Source organism: Esox lucius, chromosome 6 (genome assembly GCF_011004845.1).
Source record: "Esox lucius isolate fEsoLuc1 chromosome 6, fEsoLuc1.pri, whole genome shotgun sequence".
Taxonomy (NCBI): Eukaryota; Metazoa; Chordata; class Actinopteri; order Esociformes; family Esocidae; genus Esox; species Esox lucius.
In genome coordinates this window covers 20,378,193-20,396,197 of record NC_047574.1, presented here as the reverse complement: position 1 = coordinate 20,396,197, position 18,005 = coordinate 20,378,193, and the positions used below count along the sequence as shown (strand labels likewise).

Genomic DNA, 18,005 nt, shown 5'->3' with positions numbered 1-18,005 from the left:
GCTTCTTTCAAGAACAAAAGCAACATCCAAACTGAACAAAACAGAACCTCACAGTTGCAAAGTTGAGCCCTATCCCTTTCATTTTATATGAAGTAGTTATGACTGAGTTGTTGACTTAGGAAATGCTCTGGCATAATTATCAATTTATGCTAGCTTTAGTGTCAAAGTCACTGTTGCACAGAACACCATAGCTAGTTTTAAAATGATACAACCATGAATAATTTACGAATCTACAATTGTAGATATTGATCATTTCCTCCTGTGTTAGACAATGGCGTTAATGCTCCTAACGATGGTTCTAAAATGCTGTGTTACATCCAGTCACTGAGATATGTGTATGGAAAGGCATAAAGGTACAGCTAGCATAGAGTAAGAAGCGTGTGCAGATTATTAAATTAAGTGACATATTTCCAGATTAAGTGACATATTTCCAGATCAGATCATGTTTATATCAGTTGTAGAAGTTCTACGCTGTTATTGCTACTTTTTCTTTAAAAGGCTACAAATATGGCCAATGTAACCTCTGTGTGGGTCAATGAATGTAACACTGTTGGTTAAAATACTGTCCTTGGTTTAGCACAGACCTACTGGTTTAGCACAGACCTACTCCTGCACTGGGAACACAGACCAGTCTGAGTGTGATAGCAGCAATTGTCTCAAGCAGTTTATTCTCCGACACAAAGTACCACTGTCATTATCATTGGAGACCCATCTGCTTATTGGTACCCTGTACCAGGACAGCAATTCTGTCTTGGTGCAATTTCTATTATTGTCATATGGAGATTTCATTTTTCATTGCTGAGGTATTGAGGTGTGATGTTACCCACCTCCAAGTGAGGCATGATTACCATTTGAGGAGAGTAACAAAGAAAATGTTAGTGACAGTAAGAAATGTCTCACGGTAAACAGCAATAACTCTACATTTCCTCATTTCTTCAAGTGAAGAATCTACTTCCAGAAAAGTATTTCTTGTATTTCTCACAATAAATAAGTTATTGAGCAAAACATCCAAATTGAGAGAACTGCACTGTACACCACTGAATGTGAATGACTCCAATAGGCCACATGAGCTAAGTTACCAGTAAACTGAAAACACCACTGGAAAATACAGTATGAATCGGACTTCTGCCTGTGAGAATCAGCACTATGTGAATGTGTTAATTGATTGAAAACATGAAAGCTCCTCCACACCCACTCACCGCTACACTCACACTAATTGGTATGTTTCTGATGTCTCACTTGTTTTCTTTGGATTATGCCATCAACACGAAAAATTGCACCAAAGTATCTCTCTTCTAATGATCACTGGGAAACAACAAAATAATTAATCATCTTTTTTAATTGGTTCTGTAATTTTTCTTCCTTCCTTTGTTTTGTGTTTGAATGTGCAATGAAATCATGAAAAGTTTTGTACCCAACTGGACATCTATAATTTAGAAGTTTTTTGAATGTAGAACCCAGTGTAAGTGTTATGAAACACAGAAAGAAACACTCAAAGTGGTTATAAACTGCCATTTAAATGTTTTTTTGTTTTTTTTAAATGTTCACACACCTATACCCCCACATACACACACCCATAATCAAACCAAAAACTATTATAGACAGTGCCCGACCACAGCACTGATTTGCAGTAGGCAATGGGACCCAGAACCCGGGCTGCGAATTGGTGGTATATCAGACTCAAGGGGGAATATACTGTAAGTCTGCATAAATAAGCCTGTACCTTAGTTCCCTCAGCCATTACTGGCCTGCAGAGCAGTGTTCGTCCTCATTTATATATTTAATTATATTCATTGTCTTCTTAACTCATCACTATGTACTTGTGTGTGTGCATACCTATAGAAGTATGATATGGCCAGATGCACGGCGGTGCCTGTCTTAGGTAGTCTCAGTTTCAAAGGTGGGATCTTACTTGTCTTTAGCCAAGCATTCCAAGCCCAGTATAAGGGACTGTAGGAGAAGGTACCATCTGCACAATAAAACATTTTTCAAAAAGTAATTGCAAACACCATGTTTTCCCTGTGAATCCTTAGGGAAACCTCTTCCACAAAGTTGTGTCATTTGATGCAAGTTCCATCTATCCTTGACCTCCAGTGACCCGAATGCTATGGCCATTACCATCCATTTAAAAACACATAGCTAAGCTCACTTATGCTTACATACCCAGATGGCATACCCAGGTTTGAATTCCGACATACACACAAACACCTCACCTAAACTGACAGGGCGAAATGGACCTCTTGCCCAAACCCATCCTCACGCGACAAAGCCTAACAACCAAAAGTGACCCCAACCCCCAACTCATGTCCACCCCCAATTCCACCAAATTCCAGAGGTTTAAACATCTTTCTTAGTACACAACCTTTTAGTCATTTTCCCCGGCAATATATCTCTCTGTCCTGTTATGCTGCTTTACAAAATATTAGAAACCTTCTAGTGAATGTTCTCATCTTATGTAACCTTAAAGATGAATGTTTTACCCAAGAGAATGACCATATTATAACGATATTCTCGATTGATTTCCCATCATGTTTTTAAACGTGAATCAGTATTCTCTGTAAGTTCTTTTTAATGGATACCATGACCCAACAATCAATTGTGAATTTGATTCCAGAAGTCTGTCGCCACCGGATGCTACCAGAACAGATGTTCCACTGATTGTATTTCATTGTGACACTGCACAGTGCCAACTTCCCCATATATTGAGAATTTCTTTTGTTGGAATATTATTATACAATAGTTTCAACTGGAAGGAACAAATTCTATACACCCTTTGCCGTAGAAGTGGGACATCAAGAATATTTCTTGACGTCCTGAATTGTAGCTGTAAAACCTTTTGCCCTTAAATAGAAAAGATGCATATTATGGTTTATACTGGTTGTAATGGGACATTTTTAAATATGCATGCTTTTTAATAGGTAGAACACTGGAAAATTCAAGTCTGTTTAGTTTAATTTTGGCTTCCATTCGTGTAGCAGGGTATCAATGATCTGATTACACTTTTGAACTGAACATGACTGATTGATTGATTGATTGATTGACTCTCCATATACCTAAATGAGGTGCAAGAAAGCCATCTGTACTAGTTATCGCTTCAACAAACGTGATAACGTTCCTATATATACATATATATATATATATATATATATATATATATACACACATACAGTGGGGAGAACAATTATTGGATACACTGCCAAGTTTTCCTACTTACAAAGCATGTAGACGTCAGATTTTTATCATAGGTACTCTTCAACTGTGAGAGACGGAATCTAAAACAAAAATCCAGAAAAGCACATTGTATGATTTTTAAGTAATTAATTAGCCTTTTATTGCATGACAGAACTATTTGATCACCTACCAACTAGTAAGAATTCCGTCTCTCACAGACCTGTTACTTTTTCTTTAAGAAGCCCTTCTGTTCTCCACTCATTACCTGTATTGAACTCGTTACCTGTATAAAAGACACCTGTCCACACACTCAATCAGACAGACTCCAACCTCTCCACAATGACCAAGACCAGAGAGCTGTGTAAGGACATCAGGTATACAATTGTAGGCCTGCACAAGGATAGGATGGGCTACAGGACAATAGGCAAGCAGCTTGGTGAGAAGGCAACAACTGTTGGCGCAATTATTAGAAAATGGAAGAAGTTCAAGATGACAGTCAATCTCCCTCGGTCTGGGGCTTCATGCAAGATCTCACCTCGTGGGGCATCAATGATCATGAGGAAGGTGAGGGATCAGCCCAGAACTACAAGGGCAGGACCTGGTCAATGACCTGAAGAGAGCTGGGACCACAGTCTCAAAGAAAACCATTAGTAACACACTACGCCATCATGGATAAAAATCCTGCAACGCACGCAAGGTCCCCCTGCTCAAGCCAGCGCATGTCCAGGCCCGTCTGAAGTTTGCCAATGACCAACTGGATGATCCAGAGGGGGAATGGGAGAAGGTCATGTGGTCTGATGAGACAAAACCTCTCCACGCCGTCATGGATTAAAATCATGCAGGGCACGCAAGGTCCCCCGTGTTTGGAGGAAGAAGAAGGATGAGTACAACTCCAAGAACACTATCCCAACCGTGAAGCATGGAGGTGGAAACATCATTCTTTGGGGATGCTTTTCTGCAAAGGGGACAGGGCAACTGCACCGTATTGAGGGGAGGATGGATGGGGCCATGTATCGCAAGATCTTGGCCAACAACCTCCTTCCCTCAGTAAGAGCATTGAAGATGGGTCGTGGCTGGGTCTTCCAGCATAACAACGACCCGAAACACACAGCCAGGGCAACTAAGGAGTGTCTCCGTAAGAAGCATCTCAAGGTCCTGGAGTGGCCTAGCCAGTCTCCAGACCTGAACCCAATAGAAAATCTTTGGAGGGAGATGAAAGTCTATATTGCCCAGCGACAGCCCCAAAACCTGCAGGATCTGGAGAAGGTCTGTATGGAGGAGTGGGCCAAAATCCCTGCTGCAGTGTGTGCAAACCTGGTCAAGAATGACATGAAACGTATGATCTCTGTAACTGCAAACAAAGGTTTCTGTACCAAATATTAAGTTCTACTTTTCTGATATATCAAATACTTATAAAATGCAAATTAATTACTTAAAAATCAATGAAACAATTAATAGAAAGACATTTTCTGTTTTTGTTAGGACTACAGCATTCAGTTTGTGAAGATAGAAGGGCGCTGCAGTAATTTAGTTTTAGGTTCCGTCACTCACAGTTGAAGAGTACCTATGATTACAGACATGCTACATGCTTTTGTAAGTGGGAAAACCTGCAAAATTGGCAGTGTATCAAATACTTGTTCTCCCCACTGTACACATATATATATATATATATATATATATATATATGTATGTGTATATATATATATATATATATATATATAAAAAAATATATATGAATATGTGTTTACCTTTGATTAGTGTATTTAAGTTTTGCCATTTTATTTGCAGTAATAACCGATCTAGGTCTTCTGGAGGATAGAACTGGAACTGTAACCAACTCTGTATGGTTTCATTTAAAAAGTAGAGGTTTTAAACAATGTTCAATAATCTATCCATTTTAAATGACACATTTGAATCTGTACCACAGCTAAGACCCCCCCATTTAAACACTGGATGAGCCTCTCTTCTTATCCTGCTTGAAAACCATTTTGGATTTAGATATAGTTCCGTTGTAAAAGAGGCTTTCAAAGATTGATTTAACATTTAATTATTGAACCGTCCCAACTCATATCTGTTATATAAATATGACTGTTTAACTTTGCCATTTCAAATAAGCTCAAATACTTTTGTTCACATGACTTTAAAAAATATTATCTTGGTTTGTGCCACTAATAAATAAGTGAATTATGAGCTCACCAGGGAGTTGAACAAGGCAAGTTGAAGATATATAATTAGATTAATACACAATGATGTACGAGATCTTCAATTTCTTGACAATTTCTCACATTGGAACAGCCTTCATTTCCCAGAACAAAAATAGACTGATCAGTTTCAGAATAAAGTTTTTAGTTTCTGGACATTTTGAGCCTGTAATCGAACCCAAAATTGCTGGTGCTTTACATACTCAACTACTCGAAAGGGAATTTGTATTGCTTCTTTAATCAGCACAACAGTTTTCAGCTGCGCCAACATAATTGCAAAAGGGTTTTCTAATGATCACATAGCTTTTAAAAATTCTAGATTTAGATTAACAAACACAACGTGCCATTGGAACGCAGGAGTTGTTGCTGATAACAGACCTTTGTATGCCTATGTAAATATTCCATGAGGAATCAGCTGTTTCCAGCAACAATAAAGTCTACACTGTATTTCTGATAAATTTGAAGTTATTTTAACAAACAAAAGAAGTTGTGACCCCAAACTTTTGCAGGTGCAGCCCTCCCCAATAGGGAAGAAATTCAAGTGACACCTAGAGCAAACAAAGGCAAAATACCTTAACTCGCCAGAGTGTAGAACTGAGAATATTGGAAATGCATCAATTCTTTGTTTATTAACGCAGTTATTTATCTACATAGAAATCTTAAACTCAAACTTGACCTTTGACCCTTATTTGGAAGTTAATGTACTCTGCTTTTGCATTGCCAGCAAAATAATAAGGGGTCATGCCAAGGCAAAAGGCATCAACTTCCATTTAATCGCTCACTTGGTTGCGGATCATATTACATAGGTATTCTGTTCACTATAGGCCTTGTTGACCCATCTCCAAACATACAGTGGATATTAAAAGTGGATTTCCGGAGCTGTTTATAGGTGTGTGTGTGTGTGTGTATATATAAATAGGCTATTCAAAAATGTTGTTGATTTGAATACCTGTAGCTACTTAGCACTGATTAATTGGAACACACAATTGGTTTGGTGAGCTCATTAAGCCTTGAACTTCATAGACAAGTGGATCCAATCATGAGAAAATGTATTTAAGGTGGCCAATTACAAGTTGTTGCTGAAGAGTAGCAACATGGGGGCCTCAAAAAAACACTCAAATGACCTGAAAACAAAGATTATTCAACATTAAGGTTTAAGGGAAGGCTACAAAAACCTCTCGCACAGATGTAAGCTTTCAGTGTCCACTGTGAGGAACATACAGGTGCTGGTCATAAAATTAGAATATCATCAAAAAGTTGATTTATTTCAGTAATTCCATTCAAAAAGTGAAACTTGTATCATGTATATATTCATTCCACACAGACTGATATATTTCAAGTGTTTATTTCTTTTAATTTTGATGATTATAACTGACAACTAATGAAAACCCCAAATTCAGTATCTCAAAAAATTTGAATATTGTGAAAAGGTTCAATATTGAAGACACCTGGTGCCACACTCTAAACAGCTAAATAACCCAAAACACCTGCAAAGGCCTTTAAATGGTCTCTCAGTCTAGTTCTGTAGGCAATGCAATCATGGTGAAGACTGCTGACTTGACAGCTGTCCAAAAGAAGACCATTGACACCTTGGAGGGCAAGACACAAAAGGTCATACCTAAAGAGGCTGGCTGTTCACAGAGCTCTGTGTCCAAGCACATTAATAGAGAGGTGAAGGGAAGGAAAAGATGTGGTAGAAAAAAGTGTACAAGCAATAGGGATTACTGCACTCTGGAGAGGATTGGGAAACAAAACCCATTCAAAAATGTGGGGGAGATTCACAAAGAGTGGACTGCAGCTGGAGTCAGTGCTTCAAGAACCACCACGCACAGACGTATGCAAGACACGGGTTTCAGCTGTCCAATTCCTTGTGTCAAGCCACTCTTGAACAAGTCACAGCTTCAGAAGCGTCTCGCCCGGGCTAAAGACAAAAAGGACTGGACTGCTGTTGAGTTATGTTCTCTGATGAAAGTAAATTTTGCATTTCCTTTGGAAATCAAGGTCCCAGAGTCTGGAGGAAGAGAGGAGAGGCACAGAATCCATGTTGCTTGAAGTCCAGTGTAAAGTTTCCACAGTCAGTGATGGTTTGGGGTGCCATGTCATCTGCTGGTGTTGGTCCACTGTGTTTTCTGAGGTCCAAAGTCAACGCAGCCATCTACCAGGAAGTTTTAGAGCACTTCATGTTTCCAGCTGCTGACCAACTTTATGGAGATGCAGATTTCATTTTCCAACAAGACATGGCATCTGCACACAGTGCCAAAGCTACCAGTACCTGGTTTAAGGACCATGGTATCCCTGTTCCTAATTGGCCAGCAAACTCGCCTGACCGTAACCCTATAGAAAATCTATGGGGTATTGTGAAGAGGAAGATGCGATACGCAAAACCCAACAATGCAGAAGAGCTAAAGGCCACTATCAGAGCAAACTGGGCTCTCATTAGAAGGAGATGAGGTCCTGGTCCACACCTGCGGATTACCTGGTTTGGGGGGCCCATTGCTGTCCCTGTCCTTGTCCACCTGGTTATACTTCTGACCTAGTCTAAATTCAAATAGACTCTGGATTTAGCCCAGAGAAATGTATTTATTATTCCAATTGGACTCTTAATATCTCACCCGGCACAGCCAGAAGAGGACTGGTCACCCCTCTGAGCCTGGGTCCTCTCTAGGTTTCTTCCTAAAATTCGACCTTAGGGAGTTTTTCCTAGCCACTGAAATTCAACACTACTGTTGTTTGCTCCTTGGGGTTTAAGGCCGGGTGTCTCTGTAAAGCACTTTGTGACAACTGCTGTTGTAAAAAGGGCTTTATAAATAAATTTGATTGATTGATTTGATTGATCATAACACCTGAGCAGTGCCACAGACTGATCGACTCCATGCCACGCTGCATTGCTGCAGTAATTCAGGCAAAAGGAGCCCCAACTAAGTATTGAGTGCTGTACATGCTCATACTTTTCATGTTCATTCTTTTCAGTTGGCCAACATTTCAAAAAAAAAAATGTTGTATTGGTCTTAAGTCATATTCTAATTTGAGATACTGAATTTGGGATTTTCATTAGTTGTCAGTTATAATCATCACAATTAAAATAAATAAAGTTTTGAAATATATCAGTCTGTGTGTAATGAATGAATATAATATACAAGTTTCACTTTTTGAATGGAATTACTGAAATAAATCAACTTTTTGATTATATTCTAATTTTATGACCAGCACCTGTAGTGTGGAAATGGAAGACCACAGGCACTGTTCTTGTTAAGGCCAGAAGTGGCAGGCCAAGTAAAATATCGGAGAGGTAACCAGGAGCTAGGATGGGTGGATAGGAGGGATCATGCACCCCGAGCAAAGAGTTAGAAAAGAAAACATTAACGATTAAACGACAATGAAACATTTAATAGAAAGACATTTTCTGTTTTTGTTAGGACTACAGCATTCAGTTTGTGAAGATAGAAGGGCGCTGCAGTAATTTAGATGGGCATGCATGGATGGATCACACTTCCCCGGGAAAGTCTATGCCAGGGTTCTGGAGAGGAGAATACGGCCGATAGTAGAACATCGGATTCAGGAGGAACAGTGTGGTTTCCGTCCGGGCCGTGGAACACTGGACTAGCTCTATACCCTCTACGGGGTGTTGGAGGGTTCATGGGAGTTTGCCCAACCAATCCACATGTGTTTTGTGGATTTGGAGAAGGCATTCGACTGTGTCCCTCGCGGCATCTTGTGGAGGGTGCTTGGGGAATATGGGGTCCTGGGTCCTTTGCTAAGGGCTGTCAGGTCCCTGTACAACCGAAGCAGGAGCTTGGTCCGCATTGCCAGCAGTAAGTCAGACTTGTTCCCAGTGCATGTTGGACTCCGGCAGGGCTGCCCTTTGTCGCCGGTTCTGTTCGTAATTTTGATGGACAGAATTTCTAGGCGCAGCCAGAGGCCGGAGGGTGTCAGGTTTGGGGACCACACAATTTCGTCTCTGCTCTTTGCAGATGATGTTGTCGTGTTGGCCCCTTCTAACCAGGACCTTCAGCATGCACTGGGACGGTTTGCAGCCGAGTGTGAAGCGGTGGGGATGAAAATCAGTACCTCCAAATCCGAGGCCATGGTCCTCAGTCGGAAAAGGGTGGCTTGCCCACTTCAGGTTGGTGGAGAGTGCCTGCCTCAAGTGGAGGAGTTTAAGTATCTAGGGGTCTTGTTCACGAGTGAGGGAAGGATGGAACGGGAGATTGACAGACGGATCGGTGCAGCTTCTGCAGTAATGCAGTCGATGTATCGGTCTGTCGTGGTGAAGAAAGAGCTGAGCCGCAAGGCGAAGCTCTCGATTTACCAGTCAATCTACGTTCCTACTCTCACCTATGGTCATGAGCTTTGGGTCATGACCGAAAGGACAAGATCCCGGATACAGGCGGCCGAAATGAGCTTTCTCCGCAGGGTGGCCGGGCGATCCCTTAGAGATAGGGTGAGAAGCTCGGTCACCCGGGAGGAGCTCAGAGTAGAGCCGCTGCTCCTCCACATCGAGAGGGGTCAGCTGATGTGGCTTGGGCATCTGTTTCGGATGCCTCCGGAACGCCTTCCTGGGAAGGTGTTCCGGTCCCGTCCCACCGGGAGGAGACCCCGGGGAAGACCTAGGACACGCTGGAGGGACTATGTCTCCCGGCAGGCCTGGGAACGCCTCGGTGTCCCCCCGGAAGAGCTAGAGGAAGTGTCTGGGGAGAGGGAACTCTGGGCATCCCTGCTTAGACTGCTGCCCCCGCGACCCGGCCCCGGATAAGCGGAAGATGATGGATGGATGGATGCATGGATGCATTTTATTGAGCTGGTGAAAAAAAGTGGAATTCTTTCTTGGCAGGTCTCTTCATCCCAATGAAATTATTATGAATGTATTGTCTATGCACAGCATTTGGAAGATGGAATATGACAAAGTAAAATTACTTGTGAAAAGTAATGACTGGATATATACAGTGGATATAAAAAGTCTACACACCCCTGTTAAAATGCCATGTTCTTGTGAAGCAAAAGAATGAGACAACGTTAAATAATTTCGCAAACTTTTTCCACCTTTAATGTGACCTATAACGTCAACAAGTCAATTGAAAAATAAACTGAAATCTTTGAGGGGAAAAAAAAATATATCCCAATAACCTGGTTGCATAAGTGTGCACACACTCTTATAACTGGGGATGAGGCTGTGTTCAGAATTCACCAATCACATTCAAATTCATGTTAAATAGAAGTCATTACACACCTGCCACCATTTAAAGTGACTCTGATTAATCACAAATAAAGTTCAGCTGTTCTTGACATTTCTTGACATTTTCTTAGTTGCATCACAGAGCAAAAGCCATGGTCCGCAGAGGGTTTCCAAAGCTAGAACCATCAAAGTAATGCAGCCGATTTCCCATTGTGGAAGACAAAATATTTCCTTAAATATTTTCATAAATCTATTAAATTAATGCTTTTGGTTTTTAATTGACATCAACAATGTTTTATTTAATCTCTCCTTCTGGTGGAGCAAAGCAGTTCAGTAATGTCTGTAAAACCAGAAAAGGAACCAGGCAAGCCTAGTTTAGCATAAAAGGGTCATGTGATACAATTATTCTCATAAATATATGAGATTCATGGTATTACCGGGTGGATATACAGTGAGATAAAAAAGTTTTTGATCCCCTGCTTATTTTGTAAGTTTGCCCACTGACAAAGAAATTATCTGTCTATAATTTTAATCGTAGGTTTATTTGAACAGTGAAAGACAGAATAACACATGTCAAACATTTTACAAAGTGATTTGCATTTTAATGAGTGAAATAAGTATTTGTCTCCCAGGTGTCTTTTATACAGGTAATGAGCTAGGATTAGGAGCACACTCTTAAAGGGAGTGCTCCTAATCAAGTACCCTGAGAGGAGAATCGAACCGGGATCAAAACACTAAAGGTCAGCGATTATCCCACAGGGCTTGCTGGTAGTCAGTCCACCTCCGTATAGGCTTATCCCAGCCATTACATTTTTGCTGAAATAACGCGGGCAACAGAACGTTTATTAACGGAACTAAAGTGTACTCTTGTACAAATATTACTGTAGATGGTCATCCATACAATAACAGTTGAATAGCTACCCACTACACTATGTGAACTACGAGGAAATCAAAAGCATTGTCTGAATCTCAAATCGTATACTACATACTACAAGTACGTACTTCGCAGATGATGGTGAAGTTGATACTGTTTTGTATATAGTAAGCTAGTATGCCAGTATTAGGACTGATTGGGACCCACTACCTCATCAGAAAATTGTGTCTCGACATTAGATCATTTTGTCAAGCATTAACATCACGCCAAGTTTGAATATTTAGCTAGACACCATTAATCATTGTGTTAAACTGAATAATGTTCCTTATTAAGTTGAATTCCACCACAAATAGCATCTATGAACTGAATGGCAATTACCCCAAAAAGCAGGCATGTGTGTGTACTTTGAAAATCCACCAGAAACAGTTTTGAGCTTACTGTAACATAGCTACTGAAGGTTGTAGCCAGCTACGTTTTTGTCTATCCTGAATTAATTCTAATGCGTAACTTGTTATGTATGCGACAAAACTCGAACACTGGTTGCTTGCGTGGAAGGCCGCATCTCTACCATATACACAATTTAACAAGGGGTAGTCAGTCAGTCAGTCACTCGCTCATTAAGAGACATTTGCTCTTCTTGGCCATCTCTGCTTACACGGTCCAGCAAAAATTTTATTCTCTGTGCCACATTTAAAGGATACAGTTTGACCACTTTTAAGGGACTTCATTTTGACCACTCATCATAATGAGCATAATGATTGTTTCAAATTGAATAGCTTTCCAACTTAGATGAGTATTGAGCAGGGACAGCCCTACTTTATAATTGTGGTCTGTATTTGTCAAGATAAGCTATTAGTCTACAAGTAAAACCCCCAAAAATATATTTTCGTATCCCCAAAACTACATGGGTGGTGCAATGACAGTATGCTCTCGCAGTGTTTCGGGACCACATTCGGCATTACCTATTATTATTTATTTATACATACACTATACATCATTTTTAAAAACACCCAAAATATTATTTTTATCGTAATATATTCTCTTACAGAATCTACACTTCCTACCACCTTCCTTCCTACCACTGGCAGGAAGCAGGTAGCCTAACAACTAGACTAGAGAACCTGACCGGTAACTGATTGAATCCCAGGGCAAAACATGTGGAAATAAATCATACAAGAGTCTTCAGAAGCTCCAATACATCCAGAACAGTGCTGACTAAACATTTTTTACACCATACTATGGCGCTCGGTATCCAGCCATCTGTCAAGACTAAACAGGACTATCCTATCCACATCAAGAGACATCCTATCAGTGAACTGCTAATCAGCTACGCCAATCTCCATACATCAGTGTACATAGGCAATATGAAACGTTTTACCACCCTTATTGTTTTTTTTTATGTAAAGGCTGAATTCAAAAACAAATTAGGTCATCTTTTCAGATTTAAAAAGACTTTGTAACTAAAATGGAAAATTATAATTTCTCTGAAGAAAATGTGAAAAATAAACAACTGTCAATGACATGGTTGTATAAATATGCACACCCCAAAAATATAATTTGGAGGAAGCCCCATTTATTTGGATTTCAGCAGTTTGTCTGTTAGGTAAGTCTCTATCAACCCGTCACCCTGGATTTTGCTAATTAAGTGTTTTGTTTTTTAGAGTAAAACCATATATAACTTCATGAGAATTCAATTTGGATGCATTTCGCTAATGATCATGGCAAGAATTATACTTTTTTATATAAATTAATTAAATCATTGTAAATGTAATATCTATTTAATATACAAAATAAATAAAAAACTGGAATGTGTGATGACTAATCAAACATGTTGTGTTGTTTTGTTTAATTCTAGCCCTAACCCTGACAAAAACATTTTATTTCCTTTCAAGGTCCATTGATGCATATTAAAATAACAGTCAAGACCAGTCCGACATCTACTACACCAGTAGAAATTTCCAGTTAGCAAACAGTTTGTTCTTCTTCAACAACTCTACTAACTCAGAGTGATGATTCGTTTTACCAGTTGCCTTGTTGATTTCATTTCAGTTTTATTGCTTGACCTGTTGGCCTGAAAATTTTATAAAGCAAAACTAAGACGTGCTTCTCCAATTCACCTGCTCTAGAGATGTGCTCCGAACTGAACAAATAAGCACATGGGCATTGAAATACGAATCGGCACATGGGCATTGAACCATGAGGTGAATTAGCAGTTACAGCATCTTATAGTACTTCTGTCTCTTGCCCAGAGCAAGGCAGATAATCCGGATAGCACCCTGGGCACTCATCATGGCAGGTCCTTGCATCTCTCTGACTTGGAGGGGTCGGGTTGAGTGTGGATGCAGAAATCTACTCTCACATGGCTTCTTGGTTCAGCCTCAACCTAAGATGTTGATGGTTTGATATTTAAGGCCAGAGTGTGAACCCTTTATATGGAGGTTGTTCTTTATACTGCAATTACTGCCAGTTTTAAGTAATTGCATTACACCACCAGCTTACAGGAGATACACTCTCCATTACACAGCCGCTGACAGCGAGAACACCTGCCATGTCTCATTTGTGGCTTTAAGTCTTAAGTCATTTTTCTCTCCGAAAAAAAAAAAAATAACTGTTTGGATCCAGGTTTTCTACCTAGGCTATGATAAGTCTCTCCCACCATACACATGGAATCTGGCCACGCCACAGTGAGAAGAGACAACTTTAAAAGGGCAGCTCTTCTGAAACTATTTGCCCTATCTCATGTGATCAATATGCATGTCAGCTTTCCTTGTGCCTCATACAGTAAATAAATGATGAACTGAATCATTGACTTTTTGCGCCTGCTGGCTTGTACTGCAGAGGTGATCCATCAGAGACTCCCTCGTAAATTGCCCCCTTATACAATAAACCTTAGTGCACTAATTCATAGTTTCAATGCACTAATTCTGAGGGTTGTCACAACAACACTTTAATACCAGGATTCCACCAAAAAAGAAGCACAAAGCAGACTTCCCTTAGCGTTCCATCACTGGTTTGTGAATGTAATTTTATTGATTTCTCGAATGCGAGACGCTTTCAATATAATGTACTCAGAGAAATACTTCCAACAAAGAAGAAATAATTCCAACAAAGAAGAAATGGGTCTCTGTTACTTTAATACTTAGAGGGATTGGCTTGTAAAATGTGATTTATTAGAATTATACAATTTTGGACTACAACCACACCCAATTAAAATTAATGTAGTCGTTTGACCATGTTGACTGGGAACAATAGCCGATTGATCATTTCACCAAAATAAATTCAGCCTGTTTGACACAAATAATTAAATGCACAGACACGCAACAGCACAACCTACAAGTTATAAGTAGTTGCAGATGTGCATCTCACAGATGCTCTCTACCCGCAACCTTGAATACTCAACTAACAGGCATCGACTTCTGCTGTCATTCTTCAGAAAAACCTGAGCAGAACTTGCAATAGCCTGCCTAATCACATTGCCAAGTTATTACATTTTTTCTCCTCCACCGAATGTTGCTCATTTAGCCCCAGGCACTGTAGCATCTGGTAGATGGGGCTTTTATATTTGGACATGTTGACCAAGTGTTCAGGATGACAGCACATATACATAGTCCCTTAGTTTTGACCCCACACTGTTAGTCAAAAGTTGTGCATAAACAGAGAACGAGGTGCTATTTGAGACATAGTCATGGAGCGATGCTAGCTGCCACAGAGGACATAGATTAATGATAGGACCGAGCGACAAATGTAGTGTTTAGGCTATACTCTTCAGTCCTGAAATCAGCTCATTTAATTTCTGCCTGAAAGACAGACGGTCACTGCCAGGTGAGTCAGAACGCTAACCGATGGGATAGTCTGGAGCAGAAAATCATCAACAAGATGAGATGTGGACCAATTTTTTTCAGTAGGTCCAGTTGACAAGTACATTCTAGTACTTCTTTTAACATGGCATTTTCTCCTTAATTTTTAATTTTTTCATTATCAAAAGGATTCAATTTACCTCAAAGTGCTACTTGCGGTTACTTCCCCTGGAAATACAACAGTTTATCCATCTGCTAAGTCAAGTCAATCACTGTCTTCTAAGTGTGTCAGACAAGTAATGAAGACCACTGAATGCATGAGGATCTTTGTCGGTCTTTACATCTGCAGAAAGAACAGGACTCTCTCTCACGCATAAAGACACAAACAATTGCTCTTCTATATTTTTTGTTCAGTGGTTCCAAACCAGGGGTACTAGGACCCCTGGGGGTACTTGACCTATCAACAGGGGGTACATGAGAATACCAATGACACCATAAGCTTACCAGTAAAATTAACATGAGGGGGTACTTCAAGGTTACTTACAGCAGAGCAAAATTCTGTTGGTGTTACAGTAATTGAAAAAGGTAGGGAATCACTGTTTTAGTGGGACCAGGAAACCAAAAACCCAAGTTCCCAATCCCCTAAACCTAACCCCAACCCTGTAATGCTTAAACCTAATACTAACCCAAACTCTAACATTAACCCACATTGTACATTTTATCTCAAAACAAAAGGAAATAGCATTTTTCAAAGTAGGGATCGTCTATAATCCCTTGTGGGGACCAATTGGTCAGGTTTTAATATCTTTGTGAGGACTTGTTAGACCTAGATCTCTCAATCACTGACTTGCTCACACAAACACACACTAAGCCAAACTCTGTTGTTACAACATGATGAAAACCAATGCAACTAATTAACAAACCTAAAGCAACCTGTTAACAGTCTCTTGCCGGAAACAATGTAGAGAAAGCAATGTTGTGAGGGCACTGGAAACAGGCTCTCAGTGCAGAAACAGGAGGACAGAGCTGTCCTTTCAGCATCATTACATACGCTCAAGCGCAATGGGATGTCGCCTCCGTAACGCAATCGCTGGTTCAACCAAACAATTATTTATAGTATTAATGAAGTGATAGCTATGATATTTTCAGTTCTACATGTTCTAAATCACAGTCTACTAATTTACAATGTGAACTGTAAACAATTGCTTAAGAAATGTGTGCGATCATAACTGGTCTTTGAGCAGTTGAGGAAATGTTTGTACATTGTGTAGATGACAAGCCTTCTTAGTCTAGCTTGTTTTGTAGAAGCTACATCCTTGTTAGTCTAGCCTGTTGTGAGCAGCTAAATGGCCATGAATTGTTGTCCTTGTTTACTGTCATAAATCCAAAAACGGATAGATCAGAAATGATCTCGTATATACTCAGCACTTTCAAAAGCTCGGGAAGTAAAGCAGTGGTTGGAAGCATTAGACAACTCATTAGAAAATGTAGCTATTAAGGATGCTATTAAATACGTTTTTATCAGTTTTTTCGTCACAAAATAATGTCCGTTTTTCTCAAACCTCTCATCAGGCACTCTACGCAGTAGAATCAGACCAACCTAATTCACATATTTAGTACAAGGGCTTGATTGTTAGTTGACAAGTTGAATGAGGTGAGCCCGGTAATATATCCTAACTAACTTACCAACAGTGTCCGTAATAATATCACACTCCTATAGTGCCCTCTAGAAAATGGCTGGTGTACTTACACAAAAACTCCAAAGAGCAGAACTCGAATGCCAATCTCCAAAGCCAACTCTCGTATGTTTTTCCTCCGGTCTGGGGGAGACATATTCATGATTCTTGAGACAATCCGCCAAGTACAAATAATAAGAGGGATTGATAAGTTACTTGTGCTCACTCTGTAAAATATTCCAGCTATTGAATGGAGCTAATTCGGTGTCAGGCGCTTCAGGAAACAGTTCGCTTGTCCACACATGCCGTGTACATCTGTCGCGACTCAGTCACCTGAAACGAAATCTCCCTCCCCCTTTTTTCTGGTCTAGCTCCACCGTCCAAAAATGCTGCGTTGTTGCAACTCAACAGATGAATGCTGCTCTTTTATTGCACAAGTCTCCTTCGTCTGTTCCATCAAAAATCGAACAATCAGGTTAGAGATGGAAAAGATCGGTCGGCGAGCAACTGTAAGAGTACCTGGGAGTGAGTCAGGCTCTCCTGAAAGGGGAGGGGGGCAAATGCATCCCTCATGAGGGAGAAAGTGGGGAAGCTGAGCGGCACAAAGTGAGTGCGGGGAGTGGAATCTCTCCCCTTCTCGTTCCCATTCTCTCACCGATTTCCAATTAGCAAACCATACATTATTCTTCAACAACTCTACTGATTGAGTGTGATGATTGGGTTTACATAGTGCCTTGTGTTGATTTAATTTCTGTTTCATTATTTGATCTGTTCACACAAAAAATAAGTATAGACATTTTTTTACCGATTTACCTGCTCCAGATTCGTGATCTGACCGACAACGGACTATAATGTTTGCGTAGAAAGATAAGGCTTCAACACTGATAACTAATTGTGGTGCAAGCCAATCAGCAGCTAATTAAAACAAGTCAACTTCCACTTTGATGTAAATACATTTACAGGTAGCTCATTAGACAGTTATTTACTAACTGTTTTATGCTGTCCTTCATTTAATTTAAACACATCAAAATGCATTACAATGAGCTGCATAGTAAAATAATGTAGTATTACATAGTTATATGCCTTAGAAAGCAAATAGTACTGTAAGCCTTA

The 18,005-nt window shown here is 40.0% G+C and overlaps 1 protein-coding gene across 1 annotated transcript in view; it reads right to left on the bottom strand.

The window, feature by feature from the left end:
- plpp4 (phospholipid phosphatase 4) overlaps positions 1-17,391 on the bottom strand; it is a 109,475-nt gene extending 92,084 nt beyond the window's left edge. The window contains exon 1 of the mRNA XM_013134201.3: positions 16,967-17,391. Within this exon, the coding sequence (XP_012989655.1) occupies positions 16,967-17,055 (89 nt within the window). The 5' untranslated portion in view covers positions 17,056-17,391. The remainder of the gene's footprint in view (positions 1-16,966) is intronic.
- Between the last annotated feature and the right edge of the window lie 614 nt (positions 17,392-18,005).